General features: G+C 49.0%; 1 protein-coding gene across 1 annotated transcript in view; it reads left to right on the forward strand.

Moving 5' to 3' along the window:
- Nucleotides 1-7,730: 7,730 nt before the first annotated feature.
- Nucleotides 7,731-19,840, forward strand: part of Podxl2 (podocalyxin like 2) — a 32,087-nt gene continuing 19,977 nt past the window's right edge. Inside the window, exons 1-2 of the mRNA XM_032906126.1 lie at nt 7,731-7,838; nt 16,957-17,229. Coding sequence (XP_032762017.1) covers nt 7,778-7,838; nt 16,957-17,229 — 334 coding nt within the window. The 5' untranslated portion in view covers nt 7,731-7,777. The remainder of the gene's footprint in view (nt 7,839-16,956; nt 17,230-19,840) is intronic.

Genomic DNA, 19,840 nt, shown 5'->3' on the forward strand with positions numbered 1-19,840 from the left:
CCATAGCAGGGCCAACTGTCTGCTTCTCTCCAACCCTGAACTCTGTTCAGCAGGTTCCTAAGCTTTGCAGTTTTCCCCATCTCATGTGTTTTCTTTATCCCCTGGCCTCTTACAGAATTCAGCAGTTTGGGTGTTAGCAGTGCCCCTCCTCACTTGATCTCTCAGGGCACACTTAGAACGAACACACCATGAAATGTAGTACGGTTTCTAGAGAGCCTCTCCTGGATCATGGAGGTTTCCAGGGTAAAAGACAACAATACTTTTTTATTTTTATATTATTACAACATCCCTGCAGAGGTTTTGTTTGCTCTTTTTAGAGATGCCGAGTTTAATCACATAATTTGAGAGAATGAGGCTTGTGTCTTTCTCATACTCTACCAGTCATGTCCCTGAGCTGAGCCTTGCTTATCTGTGACAGTCATACTTGGGATGGATGGCTGTAGGTGGCACTGCTGTGATTTTTGTAAGTGAGGCTGTGATTGCTGGGTGAGACGGGTTCCTTTGTTTCCCGTAGCTATTGGTCTCTTAGCTTTTCTACTACTGGGATAAACGTAACATAATTTTACTTTAAAGCATTCACTTAGGGGCCGGGGAGACTGCTCAGCTTCTGTTTTTGTTTGCTAGTTTTTTGCTCGTTTGCTTTGGGCTTGGGTTTTTTTGAGACAGGGTTCCTCTGTGTAGCCCTGGCTGTCTTGGAATTTGCTCTGTAGACCAGGCTGGCCTCAAACATAGAGACCCATCCATCTGCCTCTGCCTTCTGAATGCTGTGATTAAAGGCGTGCACATCATGCCGGGCAATAGCTCAGTTTCTAAAGCAGCGAGGACGTGGGTTATTTTCTCAGAACCTATGTAAAAATGCCAGGAACAAAGGTGCGTTTGTCCCATCCCCGGAGAGGCAGGAATAGGCAGATCCCTGGGTCTCAGGGACCACCCAGACTACCCTACTTAGCCAGCTCCAAACAAAAGAAAGATCTCAAAAACAGTGGACAGAGCCTGAGGGGTGACACTCCGGGCTGTCTTCCGGCATACACACACGTGTACATAGGCATTCATTTAGATTTTTACTTTACTATTTGTGTATGTGCATGTGTGTGCAGGTGCATATGTGCCACAGTGTGCGGGTGCACATGTATGCAGGTGCAGATCAGAAAACATTCAGGAATTAGTTCTCTTCTTCCACCATTGGTTGGTTCCAGGCATAAACTTGGGGTGTCAGGCTTGGTGTCAGGTGCTTGCTGAACCATCTCGCCAGCATCTTTTAGACCACTGGTTCTTAACCTTCCTAACACTGCAATTCATGTTGTGGAGATCCCTAATTCATAACTTAATTTGCTACTGTTACAAATTGTAATGTAAATATCTGAGATGTAGGATGTCTGATAGGCAACAGAGTCATTTGCCCCCCCCCAAGAGGTCATGACCCACAGTTTGAGAACCACTGATTTAGACTTTAAATTTTATCCATAAGTCATGTTGTTTGTCTTACAATTTTTAAAATCAAGTTTGTACTTTTAGTGTTTTCTTAATGTCCCTGATGCTGTTGTCGGTGTTCTGCTTTATTTACACACACACACACACACACACACACACACACACACACACACACACACACACACATTTATTTTGAGACAAGGTCTAACTATGTAGCCCTGGCTGGCCTGGAACTCAAAAGAGATCCTTCTGCCTCTGCTTCCCAAGTCCTGGAATTAAAGACGTGTGCTGCACTGTCTTTATTTTTGAGACAGGCTCTTCCTTTATAGCTCAGCCCCTGGCTTGGAACTTAAAGCAAGTTCCTGCCTCAGCCCCCTGACTCCCAGGACTACAGACAGGAGCCACTGTGGCTTCCTTGCTTCCTCCTTTTGAATAATGGACTTCTAGCAATTGGTTCTATCAGGTTCTTTTCTCTTAAAACAATAGCATTTATTGGTTTGTTTTCTGTAGATTTAAAGTAGCTTCTTAGGTTGGACGCTTAGTTCATTCACGTTTAACCCTTTAAAAACATAAATACATACATTCCCAGCTGTGGCGTCTCTGCCAGCTGTGGGACTTCCCCGGACTTCCACACACATGCTCAAGGGGTCAGTTTTGAAAAGACGAGGTCTCCACTGTGATGTGCTCTGACTGGCGTGCTCCTTAGAAGCGCACGCGTCTGAGCCTGTGGTTTCCTCGGTTGAGCACATCTCACTTGCGTCTGTCTGGCTGCTTTATGTCAACTTGACAAGCTGGAGTCAGTGGAGAGGGGAGCCTCAACTGAGGTAATTCCTTCCTAAGGCAACTGTAGCCGGATGGGTATAGTGATACACACCGAGTGCTCTGTCTCCAGCACTCGGGAGACAGAGTTCAAGACCAGTGTGGTCTTCAGAGTAAGATCCCATGCAGCCTCTTAATAAGCGATTGATGTGGAAGGACCCAGCCCCTAGACAGGTGATCCTGGCTTCTTCTATAAGAAAACAGGCTGAAGAAGCCACAGGGAGCAAGCCAGTAAGCAGCAAGCACTCCTCCATGGCCTCTGCATCAGCTCCTGCCTCCACGTTCCTGCCTTGTTTGAGTTCCTGTCCTGACTTCCTTCAGTGATGAGCAGTGATGGGGAAGTGTGAGCCGAGTAAGGTCTTTCCTCCTCAAGTTGCTTTTCGGTCCGTGGTGTTTTATCACAGCAATAGGAACTCTGGCTAAAACAGCTCCTTTTACACCTTTAAAAACACTGTGTGTGTGTGTGTGTGTGTGTGTGTGTGTGTGTGTGTGTGTGTGTGTGTGTGTATATGTGTGTGTGTGTCTGTGTGTTTGTGTGTGTGTCTGTGTGTGTATGAGTGTGTGTCTGTTTTCTGTGTGTGTCTGCGTGTGTGTATGTGTATGTGTGTGTTTTCTGTGTGTGTCTGTGTGTGTGTATATGTGTGTGTGTATATGTGTGTGTGTGTATATGTCTGTGTGTGTGTGTGTATATATCTGTGTGTGTGTGTGTGTGTCTGTGTGTGTGTGTGTGTGTGTGTGTCTGTGTGTTGTGTCTGTTTTGTTGATGTTTTTGTTGTTGTGGGCTGTGTGTGTGTGTATGTGTGTGTGTGTGTCTGTGTGCCTGTGTGTGTGTGTATATGTCTGTGTGTGCGTATATGTGTGTGTGTGTGTGTGTGTGTGTGTGTGTGTGTGTGTGTGTGTAAGTATATGCCATATGTATGCATCCAGGCACAGAGACCACAAGAGGGTGCCAGGCAGTTTTCAGTGGCAGGTGGGTGCTGGGAACCAAACCCTGGCCCTCTAGATCAGCAGGCGTCCCTTAACTGCTGAGGCGTCTCTCTAGCCCATTATTTGCTTCTTATTTTTCAGTTGTCTTCACGGTTGCGTACCTGCCAGTCCCCCAACCCGAGACAGAACACTCTGGCTATGCTGTATGTGTGTCTTCCTGTCATTCTCAGAAGGGGAAGCAGCCTCTGCCCAGGGCACCAGACTGTCTTTAGGAAGTTAGTTTTTCCAGAGATGGGAGTGGTTAGACCACGCTTGTAAGTAATAAGAATGATCTGCAACGTTGTCCATACATGAGTACCACAGTGAGGAGAGAGAAGCCCAGGTGGAGGGAGATGCAGAACTAGACATGTCTCATGCTGCTTTCCCAAACCAGATTCTCTGACACCTGACCCTGCAGGTATCTGTGACCTGCCCCCTCCCTCCCCAAACAATGGTCACTATAAGAACAATGTCTGTGAAGCTCAAACAGTTCAAAACACCAAGGCCATTAATTTTCTGGACATTTCATTTAGTTTCCATGCTTGTGTGGCCTGGCTTTTCCCAGAAACTTTACACACCAGTTCTTCTCTAACTTGAGCTTGTGTTTAAAGTACTTGCATGCACATACGTGTGTGTACACGCACATACAATCAGTCTACAAACACTAGCCAGTGTGAACACTCACCATGTCCTATTTGCTCTATCTCAGTGCTCGGCTGACTTGAACCCACAGCTTAGCCTAGGTCAGACTTTCATCGCTAACCCCCAGGATACCAGCAATGACCTCCTCCTTGGTTTGCTTGAGTACTTGTTCACTACCATTCATGAGACCTAATTGGACCATGATTCCTACTTTAGAAACGAGTTTCTTACAGGACAAAGTTTATATTTACCCTGACATCCATAATCCTTCACTCTCTAGGACCTGCCCACCTACGCTGCCCATCAAATGACGCAGGCTGTGTAGCCAGGTTGTCCTCAGGCCAGGTGAAGGATAAGAAGGTCTGCACTCCTGGATGCTGTCACTGCTTTTCCCTGTATCCTTGCATTAGCCATGTCAGCCTTGTGTTCAGGGTCCTCACATTGAAGGATAAACTATAGAAGTGTTAAACAGTATACATCTCTGTCTTCTGCAGCTCTCCCAGTAATATTCATTCTCCCGCATGCAACAGACCGCATCCATTCTGCTCTTTCTCAGAAGCTCACGTCTTGCCTGTGCCATCTCCTCAAACCCTGTTTTTCTAAATAGACTAGAAGAGCCAGGTGCATCTTTCTATCTAATGACACCCACTGCAGTGAGGAGTGAATGTGTTTACAGAAATATCCAGCATAGACCAGGCATGGCACAAGCCTTCAGTCACAGCACTCAGGAGGAGGCAGATGGATCTCTGAGAATTCAAGGGCAGTCTGGTCTACATTAGGAGTTCTGGGCTACTCAAGGATACAAAACTATAAGTAACATCTTTTATCTTTAAAAAGATTTTTTGGCTGGCTGGAGAGATGGCTCAATGGTTAAGAGCACTGAACGCTCTTCCAGGGGTCCTGAGCTTAATTCCGAGCAACCACATGGTGGCTCACAACCCTCTGTAATGGGATCTGATGCCCTCTTCTGGGGTGTCTGAAGACAGCTACAGTGTACTCATATACCTAAATAAGTAAATCTTTTGAAAAAGATTTTTTCTTATTTTTATATTATTAACTTTTTTTTGGTTCTTTTTTTTTTTTTTTTTCGGAGCTGGGGACCGAACCCAGGGCCTTACGCTTCCTAGGTAAGCGCTCTACCACTGAGCTAAATCCCCAGCCCCAGATTATTAATTTTTATTTTATGTATATGAGTGTCTGCCTGCATGTTTCTGTTATTGTGTGCATGTGTGGTACCCATAGAGGCCAGAAGAGAGCGCCAGATCCCCTAGAACTGGAGTTAACATCAGTTCTAAATCGTTACGTGGGCACTGGGAACAGAACCCAGATTCTCTGCAAGAGCCAGGAGGTGTCCCTAACATTTAAGCCAATCTTCAGTCTCTTTGTGTTTTGTTTGTGTTGTGTGTGTGTGTGTGTGTGTGTGTGTGTGTGTGTGTGTGTGTGTGTGTGTGTGTGTGTGTGTGTGTGTGTGTGTAGAGAGAGAGAGAATAAATGCCACGTGTGTTCAGGTACCCACATGTAGTAAATATTTAAACTCAGTTGGGAGTTCTTCCCCGTCTTTTTCTTTTCAACCTCCCTTCCCTTACCTAAGGAAGAAAGGAAGATAGGAAAAAAGGGAAATAGAAAGGAAACCCATGATTTAACCTCTTTACTTCATTTCCTCTGATTTAAGGCCATAACTATTTGTAAACCATCTCCTCAAATGACAGCATATCAATAACTCATAAAATGACCAAAACTACCATCCCAACTTAAGGGACGTCTTGTAATTGCTTCCTGCTGGATTGGGGCAGAAAATTCCTTTTGGGGGACCCAAGAAAATTAGAGTGAAAAAAATGGCCAGTCTTAAGAAAGCCATCTGTAGCATTTGTTGTCCAGTCTCTGTACGTTGAGAAAGTGCAGTTAAATGAAGTCCTACTGGAAGCATCTGAAAGGCTGGACCAAGTGAGCTAGCTGTTCTAAAATGTCCCAGAAGCAAGTCTTCAGAGGAAGCAGCTTTGATGCAGTTGAGGTAGGATCAAGTAAGACGCTGGAACAGCTTGTTAGCATCTCAGCTGAGGGTGAATCCCGTCAGGGCTACCTTCTTGGCACTCCATTCTGCCATACACAAACCTTATGAGCAATATATACGTCTATAAAGACATTTGTATCAAAAGTGCAGGGTGCAGAGATCAATTAAGGATGATTTCCTGCTCTTTGAACAGGTGAAAGGCAAGTGTCTTTCTTCAGAAGTTAGTCTGATCATAGAATCAAACCCAGAATAAATCTTCATTTGTGCTATCTGGAAGCATGGCATGTAATAATAAGCCCCGAGAATTCTGTAGTCAATACAATTTGTTGGCTGTATATAGACATTTAAGTCTCAGCCAGTCCCAGAGCTGTCCCCATGGACAGGGATCAAAGGTATACATTACCTATCTTGTTGATCTTACCAATCTCCCTCTTCTTGTCTGTAGCCAAGATCTTTGGTCACCCTCTGTTAAATCTGATCCTTATTATTTTGGAACGAGTCCAAAGCCTTTTCTTCTTTCTTGACACAAACCTAGAGCAGCACAACCCCAACACAGCAGGCCAGCAGTTTGAAGTCATTAAAAGTACAGACTGATTCAATCCAGCAGAAGATGGCGTCAGATTCCCTGGTGCTGTGGTTACAGGCAGCAGCAATGTGGGTGCTGGGAATCAAACCTGGGTCCTCCAAGAGTCACAAACTCTCTGCTGAGCTGTCTCTCTAGGCCCCTCCCCCACCAGACAATCTTCTGTAGCTCAGACAGCCTGGTCTTAATCTGAATCCTCCCAAGTGCTCGGTTTACATGCACCCACCATATCTGGTTACAATTTGTTATTTTGCACAAATGTTTTCCTACTTTACTGTATGTAAAGTAAAAGTTCCAAAAAATTATGAGCACCGGACCATAGCCATGCTTCAGTCGGTGATTTCACTGTCCCTTAAAGAATCGGGGCATCTTTCTACCTTGGGAACTGCCAGAGCTTCACTGTAGAATGGTTTCACCCAACCCAGCTTACCCAACATCCATGCATCTTATACATGTCTGCACAGACTCAGGCTGAAGGTCCCCTCTGTCACCCACCGCCGTTTGTGCTTAACCAGCCTTCCTACACTTGTGGCTCTGGGCACACATGCTGAGGGAATGTTCTGGCGCTCCTGAGACCGAGGAAGGGCAATGCCTGTCTTATTTGCCACCGTCGCACAGGAGGAAACTTGAAGTCAAGGGGAAATACAGGCTAGAGAGAAAGGCAGTTCTCACAAGATGTCTGATGACAGGAACAAATCTGCTCAGGCTGTGAAAGCCAACCGGAAGTTGGAGGTCTAAACTACACCCGGAGGCTGTAGTGGCTCAGAGGTTAAGAGCATGGACTGACTCGAGTTCAGTTCCCAGCACCCATATGGTGGCTTATACCCATCTGTGGACATCAAACATGCAAATGATGTGCGTACATACATGCAGGCAAAACACTCACACATAAAATGAAAATAGATAAACTACACCTGGCACAGAGTTCAGCTCTCTGCTCTTGTCCAGGCTGTTCACCAAAGCCTGGTTCTCTCTGGCCTTCAGGACCCCCAGGCCACGTGCCCCAGCAGGTCTCTGCTGATCCTGGCCTTTATCGCCTTCGCTGTAACTGGGACCCCTCTGCTGCACAAAGGGTGCGGGACCCGCTACCCAGGGATGTCCCCCCCGGGTGGTGAAGTGCGCCAGGCCCGAGGTGCAGGTGCGAAGCCAGACTCCACGGTAGGGCCCCGCCCCCGGGGCCATCCGCTGCACCGATTGGGCGGATGGGCGCGTGAGTGATGGGTACGCAGGCCAACGGGGCGCACGCGCGCCGCCGCCTTCGCTTTGCGCGCCCCGACGCCGGCCCGGCGCCGCGGCGCTGCGGCTGCGGGCGGCAACGCTGCACCATGGCCCGGCCGCTGCGGGCCGCCCGACTGCCGCCGCCGCTGCTGTTGCTACTGGCCGCTGGTGAGTGGGGCCGGGCCGCGCCGCGAGGGCGCAGCGCCCTAGGGCTGGTGCTGGCAGAGTCGCAGAACAAAGGCTGTGGGGCGCGCGGGTCGGCCGCGCGCGGGAGGAGGCGGCGGCGGGGGCCTGGCGCGGGGACCCCCAGGCGCCCTGTCCTGGGCGCTGGATGCTCCATGCCACGCGTGCGCTCGGGGAGGGCGGCGGTGGGGCTGCTGCACCAGGGTGTCCGCGCCCCACCCCTCGCCAGGTGACAGGTGACAGGTGACCAGTCTGCGGCCACTGAGCAGAGGGGCGTGTGCTTGTGTGAGCGCGAGGGTGTAGAGAAGCGCAGCAGGGAGGCAAGAGCGCACGGGTGACACCCTTGGAGAAATCGCTTCGTAAAGGTCCGGCGGGTCCCTAAAGCGCGTGGGCCGGGGATGCCGAGGGCCGAGAGAGAGAGAGCTGCGTGGCCACGGTGGATGTTTACATGTGCGTGGAGCTTGCCTGGGAAGGCGTGTGCGTGTCGTTGTGAACGCGTGTCCTCGACTGCGCGGGGCAACTTTATGAGGAGCTGACAAAGGGGTAGGTCTGCGACAGCGACTACCGCCATATGGGGTTGTGTGTGAGACTCGGGTACGTGGTTTTCATTCAGCAGTCACTCCGGATACCTCCTTAGAGTGGGCGTATGACAGGTCCGGGCCTGAGGCAGGTAAGAAATGTGTGTGTGAGGGAGAAAAAGACAGCTTCTTAGGTTAGACATGGGATTCAGGGGTGTGTGCGAGCATAGGGGGCGGGCACAAAAGCTTGACAGGCTCAGAGGCAAGCCACCACCACAGAAGGGGAGGGAGGAAGACTGACGGCAAAGGTGGGTCAGACCAGGACATAGGAGAGCAGCTTCTCAAGGAAGATTGGAGCTGGGACCCCCATCTTAAGGTGGGCCTGGTGCAGGAGCAGGGTGCCGGGGTGGGTGGGCTACAGGACTTGGTGAACAGCCCCACGAGACTTCCCTTTTAGTGGAAACAGGCATGGGACTGGCCACGAATGCTGTGGCAGATACCCCCACCAAAACCCACCCTGTGTAATTTATGCAGATTCGAGGAGGGGTCTTTGTGAGATCAGGTGAGGACCTTGCTTGGTATGAATAGTTGGTGGGCTTTTCCTTTGAGACTGTCAATGATAGAACCCCAGGAAAATGTCTGGTGAAGGTGGGGGGCACTGATCAGGGTTGTACATTCCAGCTCTTGGGGACCTAAGGGGCAGGAGGGTTGAGAGTTCAAGGCCAGTTTGGGCTGCAGAGCAAGACCCCATCGATAGATAGATAGATAGATAGATAGATAGATAGATAGATAGATAGATAGATAGATAGATAGATAGATAGATAGATAGATGCATACATAGAACAAAAAGTCAGAGAGGTAACTGGCCCCTCACACTGCTGTGCCTGCCCTGGGCACATTTTATGGAGAAATGTCTATTGATGTTGGCCTGGGACATCTACACAGACCACCCAAATCTTTGCATGCAGACTTCTCTGGGAGGTCTGCTCTCTCTAGGTGGGAACCACACTGTCCCTGCCAGCAGTACAAGTCAGGATGAGAAGCCTGGCTCTCATGACCCCATCCTAGTGGCCAGTGGGATGACAGGCACCTTCCTCTTCTCTCCCCCCCCACTCTCTCCATTAGTATGCCCCCACCACTGTGCAGGCACACATGTGTCTATCAGCGTGCCTCCTTTTTACACCTTTGTGTAGAAAGAAGAATGCTTCACTCACATTACACACTCCTTCTCGGCAGCAAACATCAGTGGAGTTGGGGTGGGGGATGGGGGTGTGGGATAGTGGTGCATCTCTGTTGTGACTGCCACTCCAGGCTGTGGGGGCAGAGTGGCAGATGCTGCCCAGCCACCTCCCATGCTGGTGTCTGCTAAGGGCTTAGGGGGATCTGACTTGAAAGCTGCTGACAGGGGAGGGCCGAGTGCAGCTGGTGGTAGACAGAAGAGCCTGCCAGGGCTGAGTGGGACCCGTGCAGGAGGACACGCACTGGGTTCTGGGGCCTTGGCTTTCTTTGCACTAAGATGTCTGCCTGTCTCCTTGGTCCCCCTTTCTAGACTTTTTTTTTTTTTTTGGACCTTATTTTTCTTGATGCCAATCCCCCTTATACCTTCCTATGTGCCTTTTTCTTTCTGCCCCCCTTTGGGGTGATGAAATAACAGAAAATTCAGTGAGCTCGAGGAAGAAAATGAATCACACAGAGAGCATAATTCTGGGATTTTTAAATCAGGTGAGGACTCCGCTGAGGTGGACTAATTATTAAATTTAAAAAGCAATTATATGCAGAATGGACAGGACTCGCCTTCTATTCTGGTGTCCCTTTAGGGTGGGCAAATATAAAAGAAGAGCCCCCCACTACGCAAGCCTTTGAAAATGATCAGATCTGTATAAAGACAGAGCAGCCATTGCGAGGAGCATGCCTTCCTGAGGATACAAATTGGTTGAGAAAAAGTCAGAGACAAGGGAAATATCAGGTTCCCCTTCCCCCTTTACAGTGAGATTTCAGTCTTTCTGAATGCCTACAGACCACCAGGAAAGGTTGGTAAAGAGGAGATGCTGGAGGGTGGGGCACTGCCAGCTGTTGGAGTGCAGATGGAGACGGAGAGTAGAGGGTCCCACTGGGTCATGGAAGTGTCAAGGTGCAGACCCAGGGTGAACCCAGCTCTGTACACAAACCTGGCTGAGCAGGAAGCATTGCCTCCCGTGCCTGCAGCTATAACCTATCGTCTTGGGGCAGTTGGCAGTTGGCTGCGGCTGCTTCCCTACCACACTTAAGTTAGGATGTTTTGTTTGGTTTGGTTTTTTCAGGATAGGGTCTCCTCCTGTAGCTCTTGTTGTCCCAGGACTCACTAGGTAGACCAGTCTGGCTTTGAACTCACAAAGATCTGCCTGTCTCTGCCTCCCAAGTGCTGGGATTAAAGGGGTATGCCACCATACCCAGCTGAGTTAGGTTCCAAGGAGGTAGTTCAGAGACTCCGAGGCAAGCAGGGCACCTCTCTTCAGGACCCATGTGATGTGTGAGTTCACAATTCTTGAGGAAGACCAACTTCCCTCCCTCCTGCTGAGGCTGAAGCTGTCTCCTCCGGCGTGCCCGCTGAGGCACAGTGTGTGGGTAAAGCCTTACTCCTCCTGGCCTGGAAGTGTGCTGCTCAGGCTCGCTGGGAACCTGTACAATATTCAGGGTTTAATTAGCACACGCATCCCTCATCACCTGACGTTTTCTTCTTCCTGGGATGCATGAATGAGTTTTTCCAGATTGGTTTCTCTCATTTGGCGTCTTGCCACCCCTGCTCCCCAGCCCTGGGGAGGCTGCTTCTGCAAACGAGGTCTGCCGAAGCAGCTGGTATCTTGTATACAATTTAGATTTCATTTTCCCCCCTAAACTGCTAATTTCCCTGCAGGCAGAGGCTGCCCAAAGTCCATCTTTGCATCAGCAGGGAGGACCTGGTGTGCCCCTGGTTCAGACCAAAAGCTCAGTAGTGACCAAATGATTCTTGTGTGGGTTTTACCTGCAATAAGTCGGCTCATTCCTCACGTGGGAATCTGGGTTTTAATTGGCATTAGGCTGACAGGATTCTGTGAATCTGTTTCACTTTTTTAAAATTAGAAGATAAGTGTTAAATAAGTAAGGGCAGTTTATAGAAGTGTTTCTAAACAGGGCCCCTGTGGACCTATGAATAGAGATTCACAGTGGACAGCATTCTGAAGGCCCTTCAAAGGGAGGCAGAGCCCTCTGCCTGGACTCAGCTTGGAACCCCAGGCAGCATGTCCAAGGAAAGAGGAGCTCCTGTCCTGAGTGCCGGCTTCCCTCCTTGGTACGTACATCCCATGAGGGTAGCTATACTGTCTTGAATATTGTTTTATGCAGCCCAGCTCAGCAAATAATTACTTCCCCAACCTCCTTCACAGAACATCTGCAAGACCTTCCTGTGGGGAGAAGCAGCTAATTACAGCTCTTTCTATTAACTCAGTCCCACGAGTCCTCAGTGATTTCATCTGTAAAACAAGAGGGTCCGACCCAATTATTATTCATTCATTCAAGGGCTTGTGGAGCTCAGTTGCGTATCAGGAACGAGACACTGCAGTGTCAAGGCACACACTCTGTGCTTACCATCTGAGGGAGGTTGTATGATTGTCTCCTATCATTGGGGGAGCAGACTGTCAAACAAAAAATGGCACCCCACCCAGGCTAGTGACTAGGAGGCTGCTCAGAAGATACTTGGGGCTGGGTAAGAATGTCTGCTGTGCAAGCATGAAGACCTGAGTTCAAGTCCTAGCATCCACAAAGGCTGGGCATGGCTGTACATGCCTCAGTCCTAGCAAGGAGGGCAGAGATTGGTGGATTTTAGAGTTTGCTGGCCAGCCAGCTAAGCTCCTGGTTCAGTGAGAGACCATAGCACAAGAGATTAAAGCAGGGATGATAGGGAAAGCCACCTGGCATTCTTCTCACATGTCACATGTATACAGGAACACACACACACACACAAAATGCTCACACATACACACAGTGTGCATGCTCACATGCCTACAGGAACACACATACAAACATGCTCACACATACACAAAGTGTGTATACTCACATGCTCACATGCATTCAACAACAGCAACAAAACACACACATGCGCGAACACACACACACACACACATACACACACGAGAGAGAGACAGAGACAGAGACAGAGAGAGACAGAGAGCTGTGTCCAGGGACAGGAATAAAGAATTGGCAGGTGAAGAGAGGCTGGAATGATAGCTCAGCAGTTGGGAACACTTGCTGCTCTTGCAGAGGACCTGGACTCAGTTCTTAGCACCCACACTAAGGTTTACAACTCTAATTCCAGGGAATCCAGTGCCCTCAGCCTGGTTCCAGGGCCACTACATTGCAGGTGGTACATGTAGGCACACATTCAGGAAAAATAAAAACAGATAGATCTTTGAGAATTAGGTAGGGGAGAGATAAGGATAAATGGATGCTCGTGTAGAAGGCATAGCATGTATGAAGAAAGCAAAGGAGATTGTAATGTCCTGAAAATCTCTAGAAATTCAGTTTAAAGCATAGAGCATGCGGAGAATGATTTCGACCATGGAGAGTGGGGGAGGGGTGCTGGACTTTGCCCATTGATGGGGGGGTCCCTCTACCACTTTGAAGAAGATGGCTGGGTCATCTTTCTGATGGGACAGTAGGTACAGATTGGGCTGTCGGAAAGCTACTCTGAGTTTTGCTATTCCAAGTGTGGTCGTGGACCAACAGCATTACTCATCCATGCAGAGCCAGGCACACTGGGTGAGTCATATGTACACTTAGGTCCTGGTGGCGCTCTGTTCCAAAGGGTAATGTGGAGGAGAGATGTACACAGTGAGCAGTGGTGGGGAATCCTGAGATATCCGAAAGATCCCTGAGGGACTGCCTCTGGAGAGAGTTGGTTAGAGGATAGTCACAGGCCAGCGTGTTGAGAGTGTGGAGCTTGGAGAATACCCCGCCCCCCCCCCACCTTCTCAAGATGTTGGCCTTTGAATTCCTTCTTACCAAAACTGGCCTGTAGAGCTGTGAGTAGTGTGGACCTCATTCCAGCAACGTGGCCTTGACTGCTTTGTTGCAATGTGATATCTGGCACATAGTGTGTGTGTGTGTTCCCTTAGGGAGCACCATTGTCCACCCTGTAGAATGAGAGGAGGAGTGAGCATTCCTAGGTTCTGCCCAAGCTGTGCTCCTCCCTGAAGCACTCCTTGTTCAGCCTTCTTCCTTCTTTGCAGTTTGCTAGCACAGGCTCTGTGCTGTCATTCTGTGGTGTGCTTTTAGGCCTCTTACATACATACACACACATACATACATATATGCATATATAGCATGTTATACTATGCTATGGTGATCTGTCTTACACACACACACACACACACACACACACACACACACACACACACGTCCATACATACATAGCATGTCGCACTATGCCATGGTGATCTGTCTTCTCCTTGGGCTCCATGATATCAGGGACTATATCTTTATTTCTGCTTTGACCTGAGTTTGTATAATTCCTGGTGCAAAGCCAACATTTATAAATTGCATGCATGAATGAGTATAATCCTACTCTGATATGAAAGAACTTAGAACCTTTTAAGAAACTTTCTTAGTATGCATGCAGGCTTCATCAAATTTGGGGCTGTGTAACAAATCGTCCCCAAATTTTGTGACTTAAAACAGAACTTCTTGGCATGCCAAGATAGCTCAATAGGTAAGGGTGTTTGTCACTAAGTCTGATGACCCGAAATCAGTCTCTTCAGCCCACACAGTAGAAGAGAGCTGATTCCCAAAAGTTGGCCTTTGACCTCCATGCACATGTGCACACAGACACACACAAGTATACACACACGAGAGAGAATAAATGTAAAAATTTAAAACAATGTGAAAAACCCCAGAAATTATTTTTGTTACTATGTTTTAATGTGTATGGGTGTTTTGCCTACAGTTATATCTGTGTATCATGTACCACATGTGTGTCTAGTACAGGCACAGGCCAGAGGACGACATCAGGCCTTTTGGAGCTGGAGTGATAGATGATTGTGACCCACCATGTGAGTATTGGGAATTGAACCCATGTTCTTAGAAAGAGCAGTCAGGACCCTTAAAGAAAGAGCCATCTTTCTAGTCCCAATTCCCAGAAATTCTTGATGTGATCAGCAAACTAGAAACATCAACCTGGGAACTTTCTAGAAATGTGGATTCTTGGGGCTCCTTGAATAGCTGGGTTCAAGGCTTATCAGTGGCTTACCTCTCTCTTTAACTCCCACACACCCCCACCCTGCAAGTCCATGCTGGCTCTGGAGTAAAAGGTGCTGGTTTTGAACAAAGTCTGTCAATTTAGCTCATGACTCTGGGCTGGCAGTGTGGCCTGTGATCTCCTGGCTGTTCTCCTCATCCAGATTCCTTCACATGTCATGCCTGCTTCTCCTGGCTGGTTTTGTCACATCCGGCTTCAGCTGGGATACTCTGCTAACCTGGTTGCTTTCTACACGGGCTCTCACTGAAGATCAGGCTAGCCTGGGCAGACTCGAAGTTCTAAGAGAATAAGGCTTGAGGCCTGTCATGAAGATGGCACAGTGGTTCAAGTCTGAGGAGTGGGGACTTAGCCTCAAGAGAGGAACTGCCAAGTTGAGTTTCAAAGGTGTATCCTCCTGGAGTTCACCCTTCCCAGAGTCTCAGAGAAGAGCCTGGCACTTTCTGCATTAGACCCATAATATTAGGACTAGGAAAAACACGAGTATCTTAGGCTCTCCATGTGGTGGCATGAGAGTTGGAGAGGAAGGACTCATTGGCATCCTCTTCTGGAAACCAAAGGGAACCTTAGGTGTGGGCCTCCAGAAGATTGCCATGTTTCCCTCTGGTCTCTAGAGATCTTGGAACATGGCTATGCAGTGTCCTTCCCACGCGAGTTGGTAACGCAGACACAGGAGCATTATGGAGACAGTTTTACCTTTTTGGCAGCAGGACCTTTGACTTTGGGCCTGGTATCTAGGATAGCTAGAGATGCTCTGGAAGACGTGTCGTGGTTCCCAGCTTCTGAGCCAGAAACACCCCCCGGTCGCAGGACGCACCCAGGCAGTGTCTCTGCATCCTACCTTCCGGTAGAACTCTCTCTACCAGGTATAACTTGGCCTCCCACAGCTCAGAGTGAGGCCTGTGGAGAAGCTTGCCGAGAGCCGAGTGTCTCTGAGCCGCAGAGTAGAAGGGTCTAGCATGCCGCTCTTGCCCTGTGGGTCTGCCTTTGCCTCAGTAGTCAGCCTGGATTGGCTAGGAGGCCACACTGAACCTTGATGGGCCCTGTGCCTTCCTCAGGTCCCCGTACAGCGTCACACAGTACCTGGGGGCTCACTGGGCATAGATAGCTCTGCCTACCTGGAACAGTTGTTCCTCCCTCTGAGACTGGGGGCTTGGAGTGACTGTCCATGCTTTGGACATGAGGGCACTAAGGTTGGATGTGAGGAATGAGCTTAGGGAGGGAAGAGAAGTATAAATTTGGTTGTTTTTCCCCCCTGGTACCCTTCCTACCTCCCCTTCTGGCCCTCTTAAGCCCCACTTACCCCACCCAGATGCTTTCCTGTTGGTCAGCATGCTATTCCTGGTCCTGGGCTGACTGACATGTGCACAGTGGACCTGACATTTCCCCAGTTTCTGCTGAGACTCTGTGGTCCTTTCCTTTCCCTTCCTTCAGCGGCCAAGCCCTGTCTTCCTCATCAGGGGGTTGAGGTGATTAAAATTCAGATTCTGTTTGTAAAATGCTCTGCACATGGCCCTGAAAATATGAGGTCTTGTTTTTATTATAAACATCACTGAAATTTTCCCTTCATTATAATCACAGCAGGTCACAGTCCACATCCAGTGCAGGGGCATGGGTGGGGGCTTGAACCTGCCCTCCCCACACCACTGATGTTCTTAGTCTTAGGAGGGACGCAGAGGGCATTTCCACCAGTCTCCTGACCTTTTAGGTGAGGAGGTGAGACCCAGGAGCCTCCAGCAACTTCTCGAAGAGTTCAGTGATACGGTGGCCAAGCTAGCTGTGAAACTGGTCAATAGTATAGTTTGGCTGCTCTCAGTGTCAGGCGGAAAGACAGGGAAGATTATCCCTTTTCATTTGTAGTCTGGTCATTCATTGCTTTGTCTTGATAAATCAGGACATAAGCATGCAGAATTACCAGCACTAGGAGTTTGCCCTGGGTGATTAAACTGCACTCAGGAGACCTGCCTGGATGCAAATCGCATCTACTGTAGGCTGGGAGAGTGTCAGACTAAGGTGCAAACTTAGAGAACATTGTCACATGCAGAGCAAGGTCCTTGGCTCACATTCTTACCTGCAGTGCCTGGCACAGCTACCAGACTGGGACAGAGAAGCATTCTGAGCATCCCAAGGATGAGGGGAGCTGGGTCACCAAGTTCTCACTCCCTGCTGGTCCCACTGGTCACAGGGGAGACTGAACACTCTGCAAAGTACTTCTCAGGTCCCCTTGAAGCCCGAGTGCCGAGACGTGTCTGTCTTTGTGGTTTGTCTAGCCAGTCCTTGTCCTGATTCCTCCTCCTAATGTCTGGCTTTGTGATTACAGGAGTTTCCCTGGGTGCCTGTGCAGTGACCATGGATGAGCCTGGCCCTGAGGGCCTCACCTCCACATCCCTGCTGGATCTGTTGTTGCCCACTGACTTTGAGCCACTGGACTCGGAGGAGCCCAGTGAGGCCATGGGTCTAGGTGCCGGCCTAGCCCCGGGCTCAGGCTTCCCCAGTGAGGACAGCGAGGAGTCCCGGCTCCTGCAGCCACCACAGTACTTCTGGGAAGAGGAGGAACTAAACGGCTCCAGCCTGGACCTGGGTCCCACTGCAGGTAGCTCTGCTCACTTACCTCCACACAGGACACCAGGAGTGATCCATGGTAGCAGGGCCCATGAGGCAGTTTCTACTGCAGCCCCTTCCCCCTTTCTCTCTGCTGTCTTCCGGACCACCATACATCTGTCATGTCATGGTCACATCTCTGAGACAAAGTTTCTCCTTAATAATGACTGCTGTTTTGAGGCCCAGGCACACACAGCCTGGGCCTGGTAGCCAGTGTACAGAGCAAACCTGCAGTCCTTCCAGCCCTGGCCTCTGCTGGGCTTGTGAGGTCCTCTTTTTAAAGACTAGGGAAAGAGAACTGTGGTATCAAAATTCAGCCACAGACCCTCTTCCAAAACTATGACATGCTCAGTAGATTTGTGCTTTGTGATTTAACCAAGAGTTGGTTAGGAGCGCTGGCTGCTCTTCCAGAGGTCCTGGGTTTAATTCCAGCCATCTATAATTCCAGTTCCTGGGGATCCAGCTCCCTCTTCTGGTTTCTCTATACTCCCAGGGCCCCAGGCACACACAGTGTACAGACAGACATACATGCAGGGAAAATGCTCATGCACATTAAAATAAAATATACCATTCTAGTCATTTTTACATAAATATTAGTGGGGTGTGATCTTTAATTGTAGCACTCATGAGGCAGAGGCAGAGGCAGAGGCAGTTGGATCTCTGTGAGTTCCAGGTCAGCCTGTGACTGAGACCCTGTCTCCAAAGAAGGAGATAAACACTATAGAAAATTAAAAAACAAAACGAAACTAAAACCCAAAGTTAATCCAAAGGAAATAAAGCCACCCACAATTCAACAACAGAAAACTGAAGAAAAAAAAACAAAAAAAACAAAAAACTAGAACCATAAGGAACATTCTATTTTCTTTCCCGCTTCCTTTTTTTTTTTTTTTTTTTTCCCCGGGCCTGGGGCCCGAACCCAGGACCTTCCGCTTCCTCGGCAAGCGCTCTACCACTGAACCAAATCCCCAACCCCTTCTTTTTCCTTTTTAAATTATTTATTTTATGTATATATACACTGTAGCTGTCTTTGAATACATCAGAAGAGGGCATCAGATCCCATTACAGATGGTTGTGAACCACCATGTGGTTGCTGGGCATTGAACTCAGGACCTCTGGAAGAGCAGTCAGTGCTCTTAACCACTGAGCCGTCTCTCCAGCCCCAGGACCATTCTATTTTCTTTCCACATATTTCTTAAATGTATTTCCACATTATTAATTATCCTTTTACAACCTGATTTTCTCTTACGAGTTTCCTTTATTTTTGTTTTATGTGTATGGGTGTTTTGCTAGCATGTATATCTCCTTTGTACCATGTGGGTACCTGCTACAAGGAGACCAAGAGAGGGATAAGTCCCCTGAGACTGGGGTACAGACAGTGACAAGCCACTGTCTAGGTGCTTGCAATCAAACCAGGTCCTGTGGAAGAGCAGCTGGTGCCCATGAGAGATGGTGGCTCCAGCCCCTGCCACTCAGTTTTTAACGTTGTGCAGTATCTCACATGTGGCTGTCAGGTGACCTGAGCTCCTCCCCTGTGGTGGTTACAGGTTTAGTTGCAGCAGCAAATGAGCTCATACTTGTTTGCACTCCCCTGGTTATAAGGTCTCCTGGTATAATGGTTACAATGAAATCACTAGGTCAAGCGATGTCTGGGTCAGCATCCCACCCAGGAACAGAAGACAGGGAACCCTAGTAGCCCCAAGAGATAAGGCAGTGGATTTGCAAAAGTCTGGCAGGATGTGGGAGGATCATTAGGAATCAAGGACAGACCACAGTTGCTGCCACCACCCTTGGGAACAAAGGATTGGAAGGTGATCATCTCTGGCGACCATTTCCTTCCCATTCCACATGCAGGACCCCATCTGCAGGTGCCTCAATGTCCTGTTCTTCCTCTCACCAGGGAGCTTGTCAGAGACAGGGCCATGGGAGCCCAGGGCGGTGACTGATGAAGTCAGCCAGGGGCAGTGGTAGGAGAGAGCTTTAGACAGTTGGAAGGCAGGTGGAGCAGCTCTGCCATGAAGTGTAAGGGTCTTCACAAGGGCTCTGGCAGCATCTCTAATGTGGTGCTCAGAGAGACTCCAGCACGCACTCACCAGAGGTACTGAGTTCCAGGGTCTGAGATGTTTCCCATCCCGAGATCCATTAGGTGCAGTGGCCCAAGCAGTCCTTGCACGCAGGCAGCTGATACAGCGGATACCAACCTAGACTAGGTAGCGAGACCCAGTCTTAAGAAAGCCAGGGTCTGGGGGTTGGGGATTTAGCTCAGTGGTAGAGCGCTTGCCTAGGAAGCACAAGGCCCTGGGTTCGGTCCCCAGCTCCGAAAAAAAAAAAGAACCAAAAAAAAAAAAAGAAAGCCAGGGTCTGGAGACGAGGCATAAAGGTAGGGTTGCCATTCCTAGAACCCCTCAAGGGGAGGATTTTGCTCAGTTTGATAGGGAAAATTATAATGGTCTTTGGCAATAGCCTGGGAAACTTCATGTAAGTGGAATATATATTCATTATATATGATATAATGATATATATCATTAAATCTCTATGTATGGGGTTGGGGATTTAGCTCAGTGGTAGAGCGCTTGCCTAGCAAGCGCAAGGCCCTGGGTTCAGTC

This window comes from Rattus rattus, chromosome 6, assembly GCF_011064425.1.
Source record: "Rattus rattus isolate New Zealand chromosome 6, Rrattus_CSIRO_v1, whole genome shotgun sequence".
Classification (NCBI taxonomy): Eukaryota; Metazoa; Chordata; class Mammalia; order Rodentia; family Muridae; genus Rattus; species Rattus rattus.